At 45.4% G+C, this 14,267-nt stretch overlaps 1 protein-coding gene across 1 annotated transcript in view; it reads right to left on the bottom strand.

Moving 5' to 3' along the window:
- GALNT17 (polypeptide N-acetylgalactosaminyltransferase 17) overlaps window positions 1–14,267 on the bottom strand; it is a 429,083-nt gene that overhangs the window by 26,629 nt on the left and 388,187 nt on the right. The window contains exon 7 of the mRNA XM_005889873.3: window positions 1,483–1,668. Coding sequence (XP_005889935.1) covers window positions 1,483–1,668 — 186 coding nt within the window. The remainder of the gene's footprint in view (window positions 1–1,482; window positions 1,669–14,267) is intronic.

Here is a 14,267-nt window from a genome sequence, read left to right as displayed (position 1 = left end):
GACAACACTTGTTCCACGGATGGCACAGGGCTGTGGGCAGAGCTGAACAAAGATGCCATTTCACATCCCTGGCTGTCATGTGCTGGGTGTAGGACCTTAAGCAAGTCAATTTAACTGGCCAGAGTTGCAGCATACCCATCTGTAAAATGGACATCATAATAGGTTCACATCAAACTAGCAGTTACTGAACACAGTATTTGTTATGCTCTGTTTTAAGTCTCATTTTTATCCTCCCAGGAGCCCTATGAGATCAAGGTTAACAATCTCGACTCTGCAGATGAGGACATCAGGGCAGGGAGTTCCTCTGTCATGAGGTTGTTATGAGAGGTCAATGAGATATTGCAAACAAGAACCTTAGAGAGTGCCTGGGACAGTATAAGGGGCTCACCAACAGTTGTTATTTTATACTATAATGTGGAAAATCACTTCTAGTTTAACGGCTATAAAGTGCTATGTGGCCGGAAGGGGGTTTTCAGTGCTTTAGAACATTATTTTAATAATTGTAACAACAATGATAAAAAAATTCTTCACTTTTATCCTGTTTATCCACAGACCTAGACATATTCGACTGCACTTCTGTTGTCTGGGGTTCCAGCCTCCTGAAACACAGGGGCTGCCATTTCTCAGTGGGAACAATTCCATGGCTTGGACACCTACAGGAGCTCCAGCTGAACAGATAAACCTGACTATGGCTGAGAGTACAGGTGACCAAACTGGGCTATGGAGGACAAAAATGCTCGCCAACAGTTCACATCCTGTGCCAGGCATTGCTCCAAGTACATCACATGTCCTTAGCTTTAGTACTTAATACTCAGGTTAAGTACTTCCAATTTAGTTTTCACAATAGACCTAAAGGAAGGAGGGCTCGCTATAATCCCCATTTGATAACTGAGGAACCTAAGATATAGAGATGATAATTAGACTTGTTCAACATGTCATAATTACAAGCAGCAAGGCTGGGATTCCATACAAGCCTGTACACAACTGTACGAGACCCCTGTGGGGCTGTGGCAATGGGAATTTTCTGAGATTATATTCTGGGCAGAATACGGAAGAGAATTGAAGAGCCATGTAAACAAGGATCCAGCGTGCAGTTGGGACCTACCTCACGGGGTGGCTGGAGCTCTGTGGGAAGTGAGAGTGGACGATGGAGTCTGGTGCCAAAAACTGGGCTAGCATCTTCTAGACACAGTGCACGCTCAGGAGCAGGTCTTGACACTCAGTGTCAGGATGAATATAATGAGACTGGATTAACACACTATGATCCTTCTAATTGTAAATGGATTTAGAGATTTCCATGGTGCCAATCCCCATGTAAAGCAGGGGTTCTAATACCTGGAGGTCTGTGAGCCACCTCAAAGTGTATTTATAATCCTGCAAGGGTGAGCATCTTTTTGGGGAGGAAGCATCAGTTTAGTAAAGGGATCAGTGACCGGTCGTCAAGCACAAGGTCAGCGTTCTAGGTGATGGGGAAGGTTCTACCTCTAGCGGCAGATTCCACGCTATGTACACATGAGACTTGTAGTCGTCCATCCAGACTTCGGCAACCCGTAGAGCGTTCCTCTTGGTGTAGAAGCCGATGTTGCTGTTGTATGGTTTCTTCTTCCGCTCGATGTGGGCCACCCGTGAGCAAGGCAGGACCTCCATGCTGCCCCCACACAGCCACACCTGCGGGGGTAAGGACTTCATCAACCCAACAGAGAAATTCCCAAAGACCACTGCCGACCCCCACCCTCAACTTGAAAGCAGCAGTTCGGGAGACAGCACGAGTGAGAAATGTATTTTATTATAGAAAGCCACTGAGATTTCAGGGTTGGTTTGTTACTGTAGCAGAGCTTAACCTCACTTGACTAAAACTGGTAGAAAAAAAAAGGTTTGGAGGAATTTCTCTTATAGATACAGCAGCTCAGGATATTAAAATCTTTCTATTCCTAAGAAATACCCATACATGTGAGGTGCCCCTGGTGACATGGGTTTTCTGAATTTCCCAGTAGAGCACAATTGGTACCTGTGAAGGTTTTATTTCCAATCTGAAGTTGTGCCCTATAGAACTATAAGGGAAAAATCAAACAAAAATAACAGACCATCTTTATTCATAGAAGCACAAAGTGTACAAGGGTCTAATTCTACATTATTAACATGCTCTATTTTGGAGTCTCTTAAGAGCACAGATGCCCGGCCTTCTGGAAGCATCCACCCCAGTGCCATCATATACAGGTGGCACTTGTGGCTGGAATATTTAAATGGAAGGCTGAAATGTTAATTGCCTTTAAGAGATGCAAAAGCCCAAGGAGGTGACAACTTGCCATCTTCTTCAGGGGCACAGCAGGCTTCCAGGATCAAATGGTCCTGCTCCCAGAGGAAAATGGGATCATCTAACTTCTCTTGGTCCCACGCAGGACAAACAAAACATTTCCAATTGTCAGGAAAGGCTAATTTGCTGGGACTTCCCTGGTGGTCCAGTGGTTAGGAATCTCCCTGCCAGTGCAGGGGACACAGGTTCCGTCTCTAGTCTGGGAAGAGTCCACATGCTGAAGGGCACCTAAGCCTGTGTGCACAGCTAGTGAGCGCACGCACCCCAGAGCCCACGCTGCGCAACAATAGAAACCACAGCAAGGAGAAGGCTGCGCACCGAATCTAGAGAGCTGGCCCGGCTCGCCGCCCCTGGAGAAAGCCCTCGTGCAGAAAGGAAGACCCAGTGAGGCCAAAAATAAAATAAATAATTTTTTTTATAAAAGGACTAATTTGTAAAAATGGACTTCCTGGTACTGATGAAGGAGAAGAGGAAGAAGACACAGAGAAGTTTCAGGGATCTGTGAGACTCTCCCGTATACTCTCTGTAAATGAGAGTGCCGGTGAGTGTCTGAGGTCAGCACAGACCCACTTCAAGCTCTCCTACCTTTAGTTTCCCAAACTCCCTTGTGAGGATACTGGGACCTTCTTGAGTGTTTGCACACCTCCTCTGGGCCTTTATTGATTGAATTTAGTGGCAAATGCATGCAAGTATGTGTGTGTGTGTGTGTGTGTGTGCTTCTGTTTCTATTACCCAACCTGTGGCTACCCCACAGAGAAATGATACAGATGGAAAACTCTCACCATAATCAAGAATCCTCACCTTGCCTGTTTCTTCAAGGAGGAGACAGGGGGCTAAGAAACTGTAGGCACTGGGCAGTCCAGACTAGTTTTATTTGTGACCCGACAACTAGACACTCCCATGAGTTGGGACAGACCCAGCTGCTGGCAGTAGAAGTCAAGTCAGGGAAGCAAAGTATGGCAAGGAAGTCTGTGGGGGTAATAAGAGCAAGAGACTTTACACGGTAAAAGAAGGTGGCTGAAGTCCCAGGAGTGGGCAATGCACAAACACACGGAAATCCAGGATACGCAACCCTGGACAGTTTCAAGATTCTGAGAATGGGAAAGACATCCCATGTTCACAAATTAGAAGACTTAGTTGGCTTAAAGCTCAACATTCAGAAAACGAAGATCACGGCATCCGGTCCCATCACTTCGTGGGAAATAGATGGGGAAACAGTGGAAACAGTGTCAGACTTTATTTTTTGAAGTTCCAAAATCACTGCAGATGGTGACTGCAGCCATGAAATTAAAAGACGCTTACTCATCGGAAGGAAAGTTATGACCAACCTAGATAGCATATTCAAAAGCAGAGACATTACTTTGCCAACAAAGGTTCGTCTAATCAAGGCTATGATTTTTCCTGTGGTCATGTATGGATGTGAGAGTTGGACTGTGAAGAAGGCTGAGCGCCGAAGAATTGATGCTTTTGAACTGTGGTGTTGGAGAAGATTCTCGAGAGTCCCTTGGAGTGCAAGGAGATCCAACCAGTCTAATCTGAAGGAGATCAGCCCTGGGATTTCTTTGGAAGGAATGATGCTAAAGCTGAAACTCCAGTACTTTGGCCACCTCACGCGAAGAGCTGACTCATTGGAAAAGACTCTGATGCTGGGAGGGATTGGGGGCAGGAGGAGAAGGGGACGACAGAGGATGAGATGGCTGGATGGCATCACTGACTTGATGGACGTGAGTCTGGGTGAACTCCAGGAGTTGGTGATGGACAGGGAGGCCTGGCATGCTGTGATTCATGGGGTCACAAAGAGTCAGACACAACTGAGAGACTGAACTGAACTGAATATAGTTAAGTTAGCAGTATTTCCCAAATGGATTTAAATATTCAACACAATCTTTACTAAAAAAAAAAAAACCCAATGGCTTCTTGGCAGTAATTAACAAACTGGTTCTAAATTTCATACAGAAATACAAGGGGCCCAAAACAACCTAGAAAAGAACAAACTCAGAGGACTTCCACTTCTGATCTCAAAATTTATCACAGAGCTACCATAATCAGGACAGTGTGGCACTGCAATGAGGAAGACATATGGATCAACAGAACAGAATCCATTGAGAGTCCAGAAATAAACCCTCCCATCTGTGGTTAGCACCAAGACAATTCAGTGCGGGGGAAAAGAGTTTTACAAAAACTGTTCTGGGACAACATGCAAAACAGTGATTTTGGACCACTACCTCATAACAAAAATACAAAAATTAACTCAAAATGGGAACTTTCCTGGTGGTCCAGTGGCTGAGACTTGGCGGTCCCAATGCAGGGGACCTGGGTTTGATCCCTGGTTAGGGAACTAGATCCCACGTGCTGCAGCTAAGAGTTTGCTTGCCACCACTAAAAGATACTGTATGCTACAATTAAAATCGAATGCATGCTGCAATGGAGACAGAAGAGCCTGTGTGCTGCGACTAAGACCAGGTGCAGCCAAATGCACTGTTTGGTTGTCTGGCTTATACTCAGCAAAGGTACTTTGAGACTGATCTTTATAGTTGCATGTATCAATAGTTTGGGCTTCCCTGGTGGCTCAGATGGTGAAGAATCCACCTGCAATGCAGGAGACCTGGGTTCAATCCCTGCTTGGGAAGACACCCTGGAGAAGAGAACAGCTACCCACTCCAATATTCTGGCCTGGAGAATTCCACGGACTGTATAGTCCACGGGGTCGCAAAGAGTCGGACATGACTGAGCAACTTTCACTCCATTTCACTTCATATCAATAGTTTACTCTTTTTATTGTTGAGTCCTATTCCCTTGTATGGATATACTAGAGTGTTTTTCCATTTATTTCTTTATAGTTGTTCTGAGTTTAGTTATACTACAAAGAAAGCTGCTGTGGACATTATAAAAACAAACAAATAAGTAAATAAATACTTAGAAAATTAACTCAAAATGGATCAAAGACCTAAATGTAAGAGCCAAAACTATACAACTCTTGAAAGAAAACATAAGAGTAAATTTCTATGCCCTAGGATTAGGCAAAGATTTATCAACTGATGAATGGATAAACAAAATACAGTACATTCATACAATGGAATATTATTTAACAATAAAAACAAAGTTTAGACACATGCTACAACATGGATGAACTCTGACATTATGTAAGTGAAACAGCTGGTCACAAAGGACTGTATATTATTTGATTCTGTTTATACGAAATGTCCAGTAAAAGAAAATTCATAGAGACAGAAAGTAAATCGATGGTTGCCAAGGGCTGCAGGTAGGGTCACAGGAATAGAGTGACTGCTAGTGGGTAGGGAGTTTCCTTTTAGGGTGATGAAAATGTTCTACTATTGATTACAGCGAATACTGCAAAACTTTTGAATCTACTAAAAACCAATGAGTTGAACACTTTAAATGGGTGAACTCTAATAGTATGTGAATATCTCAACAAAGCTGTAACCAAAATAGATAAATGAATGTATACACAGAGAGACGGGGAAAAGAAAATTCAAGGGATGGGTTCCAGTCTGGGGGGGTCGCAAAGAGTCAGACACGACTGAACGACTTTTACTTTCACTTTTCAGGAGGCCTGCAAAAAGCAAAGCTGAGCTTGGTGAAGATCTCAGATGGTTGACTTCTTAGCATCATGTTTTCATGTTTTATCCATGTTGCAATGAATTACTGCATTGCCTTATACAGCAGAATACTACTCCATTGTATAGATGGCCTACATTTTGTTTATACATTTATTAGTTGATGGCCACTCGGGTTGTTTCCGTTGGGCAATTAAAAATAACCCTGCCATGAATATTCATATACAGGTTTTTATATATATGGATATATGTTATCATTGCCCCTGGGTACCCACCCTAGCAGCGGCATTGCTGGGTCATAGGGTAACTCGATGTTTAACCTTTTGAGGATCTACCAGACTTCTCCAAAGTGGCTGCACCATTCTACATTCCCCCCAGCAGTGTAATGAGGTTCTTAGTTCTCCCCATCCTTGCTAACCCTTGTCACTGTCCATCTTTTTGATTAGAGCCATCCTAGTGGGTGTGAAGTAGCATCATATTATGGCTTTGATTTGCATTTCCCCAATGGCTAACGATGTTGAGCACTTTCTCTTGCACTTCTTGGCCATTTGTCTGTCTGCGGAGAAGTCTATTCAGATCCTCCATCCAATTTTTAATTGGATCGTTTGTCTTTATACGATGAGCTGAGGCCTCAGAGTGAAAATGAAGTTGGCTTCCAGGGTCTTTTCTCTCTCTTTTATCTCGCACTTCATCATCTTTTTGGATTCCAATGTGCAAGGTCTTTCAAACCATTCCTTATGGGCAGCCTCTTCCACGGACTCTGTGTAGGGCTGGCGTGGAGAGGGCAGTGAGGTGCAGAGGAATGAACCAGGCAGCGGAGGCCAACATTCTTGTTCTGCCTCCTCCAAAAACTAGCTGTGTAACATCAACCAAGTCACTTTCTCCCTCTCCCACCAGGTGCCCGAGACTGTTTATCCTAGTGTCTCAGCCAAACCTAGCAAGGGAGCTCTGTATCTCCCCGGTCACCCAGGGACAAAGCGGCATCCTACTCTGCTGTCTTGCAGGACGCTGCTTTATCGTAATGTAAGTCATGTTTGGCTTTCCTCAGCAAGAGAATAAGGAACCCCGGGACTGCAACGGGAGAATTCCAGACAGCTGACAGGTCAGCCAGCCGGAAAGGGGCGGGCTTCTCTGTGAAGCCCTCCAGTCGTTTTCAGCAAGCTTTCTTTCTAATTCATGAGGACAGATACCTGAAGTAAAAGGAGATGTCACTGACACCTTTCTCAGAAGAGGAGAAAAGAGACGTTTCTCTAGATTTTGTCATGTAGATTTGGAATATAGGAGAGAAAAGGTTTACCCCTAAAAAGGCAAGGGGAGGAGAGTCAAAGAACCGAGAATTAAATAAACTGATGTGTTTCCTGTGACCACATCCTGCAATCTAGAATACTAAATCAAAAGGTGTTCGAGGGCCACCTAGGCTCCTGTAACCCCAATACTCCATCCCGGCGGAGAAGGGGGAGCCCCCTGACACTCACCTCCAGAGTCCTTAGTTTCACAGAGTCCTTGCAAGGCCTGACCTAGTATGAGACCCTGAGAAACTGGAAGCCCAGTTCTGGGGCCCCTTTCATCCTCTCGGAGTGAAACCCTAAAGCTCTGGAGCTGGCCTCTCAATGTTTCCTCTCCACGGACAGGAATTCTTCCTGGTATCAGACTGAAGTCACTTTGGAAACCATTTAAACCTATTTACAACATTAAAAGCAGCATTGGAGGAGTGCTCAATGAAGAAATTACATCAACAACCCCATTCTGTGATCCAAGAGCCTGCAAATTTTAGCTTTTTGTCTGTTGGCAAAGATCTGTTCAAAACAATGCAAATTTCTGGCTAAGAGAACATTTACTTTGTTACTTCTGTCCTTCCAATCTTTTTCGAGATTCCCTGATAACCCACTTCCCAGATGGATAGGATCACCCCTGATTCTCGGTGCTCCCCTCTGCCAGCCTGGAGACTGTGAGCTGGTTTTTCCCAGTTTAAATGCACATTCCATCCCACTAAATTGGATGGACACATACTGGCTTGCCTTCACAAGTCCTTTTCCAAAAATCCAATTTCAAACCTCTCTTTTATTTATGATTGTTTCTCAGAAATAGGATTTACCAATATGGACCTCAAGACATATTTCAGTTTAAATACCACAGAGGTGAGAACCTCTAAAATACCTGAATTCTATTGCCTGTTGATCCAAGTCATTTCTCTTAATGCGAGATGAGGAATTAAAACGAAGCTTGGCAAATGGCATGTGATTTCACAGGAGGAAAGAAACGCAGATTGAAAGCAGCTTGATTGATGGAGCATGAAAAGAGTGTTGGGAAAGCTTTTTGTTCCTTTCTTTTGATTTTTGTTGCTGTTGCTTGTGCTTGTAAAAGAATAATATTGGGGAGGAAAATAAATAATATCAGGTTTATGCTCATCGACTTAAAATGTTTCCCAGCCTTACTATCTAGTCTGCTAGCGTGTAACTGTCAGAGAGGTCTGGGCTTCTATGTTAGAAAAACAGCTCAAAGCGGCCTCAATCAGCCCCCTCGGGGTCAGTTTGGCCCTGTCTTCCCCCATTCCTCACCTCTCTCTCTTTCCCTGTACTTAAGACTGCCCCATGCTGGCTTTCTCTGGCTCCTTCCATCTCTGACCTCTTTACAGACACGTCTCTTTGGCCTATCCCTCCTTGCAAAGAGCAGCTCTGGCCAAGTAGATATCAAGCATTTTGTCTATTTTTGCACTCTCAGCACCCAACTGGTAATTCTAGCAATTTCCCTCTCTTAGTCATTTAAGCTACATATATGTTTACTAGGACCGGAGCTTGGAGCTAAATGCTGCCAGGGATATAAAGGTAATTGAGACACGGATCCTACAACGTAGTCTTTGTTCTGTCCTCAGAGCTTACAACTGGAATTCCAGGAGAGTGTTGAGAACTGTTCTAGAACCTTGGGGTGGAATCAGCCTCAACGAGGTGGCAGGGTGGGGGCAATGATAACCTTGTGTTCATTTCTCCACGTACGCATCCATGCTCTTCTATCATCCAGTCTGCATTTTGCCTGGGATTAAAGAGGAGCTGGTAGGATGTGGATGAACCAGGCTTAACCACAGGAGGACAGTGAATTAGATTTGGTTCTTTTTCTCTTTAATCTTTATTTTTATTGAAGTAGAGTTGTGTTTATATATATATAATAGAGTTTTTATATATATATATATATTTTTTTTTTAAAGACATCTACTTTTTTAAGGTCTGCTACTATCATTGGCCAAAAATTTCAATTAATTTTTAAAATGTTGGACAAGTAATTGGGTTAGGAGCCACAGATCAGGGAAGTGTGGGGTTTCTAAGACTGATGATAAGCTGTGAGTCAGGAAAGACACAGGATGGAGCGTCAGGATCCAGGGACTTGGGGGCAAAGTAAATGATCCAGTCATTAGGACAACCAACAGGAACCAGACAGGGTTGGCCTTAGGAGCCGGAATGCTGCCACCACAGCAGAGTCTAAAGACCAGAAATTCTAGACCATCCTGACAGTCAATGCTCTTGGGAGATGCTAAATGATTCAGAGCCAGGGAAAGACAAATGCAGATCCCAGTTCACTTGGGTCTGGGCACAAAAGGAAACTCAGAACCATCAGATGAGCCTCCTGAGTCAATCTGAGCCTGAGGCTGGGGGCCGGGGCCTGATGGGTTACCGCATCAGTAGATTTCACCATCTCTTCAATTTTTTTGGCACAAACCTTAGAACTTTGATCAGGTAAGGATTCTTACAATGGGAGAGGACACTCATATGCCAAGAAGATGATGAATCTCTGTCCCTCTTAATGAATTCCAACTTCTATTTTGGTGTCAGACAGACCAGAGAATCGTGGATGTTCTCTTTGGGTGTGTAACTGTCTGCTGACAAACCAAACCCAAACATGGCACCACTCATGGCAAGGATGAGGCCAACCTTTGCCAGTGTCAACTGCAGGAGCTCCTGCAGACTCCACCACAAAGGCTGTAACCTGGGCAGCATGGCCTCTTGTGGCCTTAATCTCCACCCACCCCACCCCCAGAGCTGTGGCCTTGAGACAGAGCCTAGGGGAGGTGCATCCCCCAAGGTTGATGTGGCTGATGATGTTTCTTCATCCTCTCTCTCCCACCGCCCAGGGACTTGGAAGTCACCTGTAATAGGTGGAGAAGCCACATGGAGAAGAAGCCCAAGTCCCCAAGTGACCACAAGGAAGGCTACCTTTCCACCCTGAGCATCCACAATGGGTTTTTGTTGAATTCTCAAAGACAGACTTCCCTTGTGGTCCAGCGGTTGACAGTCTGCCAGTGCAGGGGACACGAGTCTGATCCCTGGTCTGGGAAGATCCCACATGTCGTACAGCAGCTAAGCCTGTGCACCACAACTCCTGAGCCCCGCTCCTACAGACAGTGCTCTGCAGCAAGAGGAGCTCCCGCAGTGAGAAGCCCACGCGATGCAGCTAAGGAGTAGCCCCCGTTCGTGGCAACTAGAGAAAGCCTGCAACGCAGCAATGAAGACCCAGTATGGCCAAAAATGAATTAAAAAAAAATACTTAAAAAAATAAACTCGCAGTGAAACCAGCAAGATTAAGAGGTTTGCCTCTTCTAGCAGCCAGAATTACCAGCCCTAGAGACGCCCCATCCCTTGTTTTGACTTGAAAGTGTGTAGAACTTGAAAATGTCTACAGGAATCCCAGGCTTTGAATGGATTAGATGACCTGAAGCAAGTGGCCTCCCAGAGGTTCCTTCCAACCTGGTAATTTCATTTCTGTTTCTCTCTCAGAAAACAATCCACTTCTGAGCATCGTTGGAGGCCGGTTACTGCGTCTGCATGCTGATGATGGCCGCGATGTGCCCCCATCCCACGTGGTCCTCTGCCCTGCATGGGGTCACTTTCATGTTAGGCAAATGGCTGAAATGTTTGGCCAGCAGCAGCACGGATAAAGGGAAATAGTCTTTTAAATTTTTCAACAGTTCTCCCCAGCACTGCTTTGTTCTTGCTCTCTGAAAGCGGTATCCGGCATATCTTCCAGGCCTGGGGTCTATTGGAACAATTGTAAAATGTCATCTCTTCTACCTGCTGACTTCTGCGGCTGTAAGCTGCTGGTGGCCGGGCTCCCACAGAGTCCGCGGGACCAAATGTGTGAACTCACTTCCCATTCACAGAAAGCATGGTCCAGAAAGGCCAGCCTGACCGAACTATGTCTCTCCGCTCTCTGGCTCAAAGAAAACACAGGAATGTCATTGTATCATCTCGAATGTATCCCCTTCTTTTCCCTTTTGTGAAAATCCTGGGATGTGTGGGGTTGGGTTCTGATAGTCCTCAGAATGCCAGTGAATGGCATTGATCTTAACACCTTAAAGAACCAGCAGCTCCAGGTTGCTTCAAAGGCCGCCTCCAGGCTTTTGTCCTGGAGAATTTGAAACACAACCCAGCCCGTGATTGAAGTTCATGTGTCTGACATGCTTAACAGATGCCCTGTGCTCCTGCATTTTCTTGTCACCCTGGGTCCTAGGACGAGTGCTCAGGGGGCAGGAAGGAATCATGACTGCTGTGGGGAAAAGGCACCCCTCCACACACACACCTAATCCCTGGCCAATTGATTCGTTGAAGCCCTCGCTCCCAAGGACCTCAGAATGTGACTGGATTTGGAGACAGAACCTTAAAAGACAGAACTTAAGGTTTAAGTGAGTGAGTGCAAGTCGCTCAGATGTGTCTGACTCTTTGCGACCCCATGGACTATACACAGTCCGTGGAATTCTCCAGGCCAGAATACTGGAGTGGGTAGCCTTTCCCTTCTCCAGGGGATCTTCCCAACCCAGGGATCGAACCCGGGTCTCCTGCATTGCAGGCAGATTCTTTACCAGCTGAGTCACAAAGGAAGCCAACTTAAGGTATACTGAAGTCATCAGGGTGGGTGGTGCCCTAATCTAGTATGACCGGTATCTTTATAAGAAGAGGAGGGGACTTCCCTGGTGGACCAGTGGCTAGGACTTCGCCTTCCAACACAAGGGTTGCGGGTTTGATCCCTGGTTGGGGAGTTAAGGGGCTTCCCTGGTGGCTCAGATGGTAAAGAATCTGCCTGCAATGTGGGAGACTTGGGTTCGATCCCTGGGTTGAGAAGATCCCCTGGAGAAAGAAAAGATTACCCATGGAGAAGGGAAAGACTACCCATTCCAGTATTCTGGCCTGGAGAATTCCATGGACGGTATAGTCCATGGGGTCTGAAAGAGTCAGACACAATTGAACAACTTTCAGTTAGGGGGTTAAGACCCCACATGCCTCGTGGCCAAAACACCAGAAACATAAAACAGAAGCAATACTGTAACCAATTCAATGAAGATTTTAAAAATGGTCCACATCAAAAGGAAAAAAAAAAAAAGATTAGGACAAAGACAGGCACACACACTCAGAGCAACATAGGAGTGCACAAAGAGAACTCTCCATCTACACACCAAGGAGGAAAGCAGCTCTGCTGACACCTTGATCTTGAACTTCTAGCCTCCAGGAGAGAGAGAACACTTCCGTTGTTTAAGCCACCCAGGCTGCAGGGCTTTGCTATGGCAGCCTTAGCAAACGAATACAATATCCCTCCTCCGTTTTCCCTGGGTTTCATCCCAGGGCACTTCTGTGGAGAATCCAGGGCAAGTCTGTAAAGCAGCGGTCCCCAACTCAGACCACGGACTGACACTGGTCCATGGCCTGTTAGCAACCCCTCACAGCAGGAGGTGAGTGGTGGGCAAGCCAGCAAAGCTTCATCTGTATTTACAGCTGCTTCCCATTGCTCACATTGCTACCTGAGTTCCACCTCCTGTCCTGATCGATCAGTGGGAGTGTTAGATTCTCATAGGAGAAGAGACCCCACTGGGCTTGCATCATCCTGAAACCATCCCCCTTCCCAAGCCAGTCCGTGGAAAAATTGTCTTCTTTGAAACCGGTCCCTGGTGCCCAAAAGGTTGGAGACGACAGCTGCTGTAAAGGAAAACATTCTTTCAAAAAAATTCATCTTGACGTAGTTAGTTGCCCATGAAATTGTAGCACCTTCTGTCATTAGCTTAGAGGCCTGCTCTGGGAAACCCTTCCAAATCCCCTCTTGGAAACAGAGGAGCTTTGGTTAAAGAGCTTCCATATGGGGGAGAAGTACTTTCTGGCATACAGACAGGAAGGGGCTTCTTCCACAAAACGAGACGTTCCATTCCAAGGGAAGTTGGGGTAGCATGAGGGATGCTGCTTTCTTAGCATCACAGAAGGGGCATCAGTAGACAGCCCTGAACCTTGTACTCCTGGTGACATGTCAGCCTGTCCAGGAAGGACTAATGCTGAAGCTCCAATACTCTGGCCACCTGAAGCGAAGAGCCAACTCATTAGTAAAGACCCTGATGCTGGGAAAGATCAAGGGCAGGAGGAGCAGGGGGGGACAGAGGATGAGATGGTTGGATGGCATCATCGACTCAATGGACATGGGTTTGAGCAAGCTCCGGGAGATGGTGAAGGACAGGGAAGCCTGGCGTGCTGCAGTTGATGGGGTCACAAAGAGTCGGACACGACTGAGTGATTGAACAAAAACAATAAGATCCAGGGTGTGATATATGCAAGTCTGTGCTTACTACTGGAGACAGAAGCATAGTATGGCTAATGGTCCAGAGATCTATAGCCTCCATTCATAACTGAAATAATTGCTAATGTCAGTTAGAGATGAGTGAACATAAAACATACATTTGACATTCCTGACCAAGCTGCTAGACCATCCTATCTTATCAGACCCATCAGAGACATGGGGACTCTAAGCTAAACACCCTTGTTTGGGGGTTACAGGCAGCTACCATCTAAAAAATTTTAAATGTAGATTTCAAGAGGTTTTTTTTTTCCCCATCTCTCCACAAACAGGTTTTCCAAGAGGCAGAATCAAGCTGAAGAGGTACGTGATTTTCTTTGGTGATGCAGAGCCTGTGTGGATATTTTGATCTGTTCTTCCAGGCAAAAGGGACTGTATTAAATGACTGATTTAAAAATTAACGATTGCTAGTGGAATAGTAACCACAAGAAATCACATTCATGCAAATCCCACAAGGGAAAAATATTGCATGATTTATCTCTTTGTCAGCATTCTGGCATTCTCAGATGAAAGTTTTTTTTTTTTCCCACCCTTGCTTTGTTTTTGTACTTATCCTAATTTTCTCCATAACACAGTTTCCAGATTGTGAGGAATGATTATCCTTATTCAGTGTGAATGGTAGCAGAGATCTATTCATGAAAAGGGCCACGTTCTTCCCATCATCAACCACCCTCCCCTTTGCCTTGTCAGAGTACATCCCCCTCTGATGAGATTAACTGAAGGTTCAACTGGATAACGGAGTGGCTCGTTGGTTTAGGGACATGATTCTCGCTTCG

The sequence above is a fragment of the Bos mutus genome, chromosome 25, assembly GCF_027580195.1.
Source record: "Bos mutus isolate GX-2022 chromosome 25, NWIPB_WYAK_1.1, whole genome shotgun sequence".
Taxonomy (NCBI): Eukaryota; Metazoa; Chordata; class Mammalia; order Artiodactyla; family Bovidae; genus Bos; species Bos mutus.
This window is presented reverse-complemented; position numbering and strand designations above follow the sequence as displayed.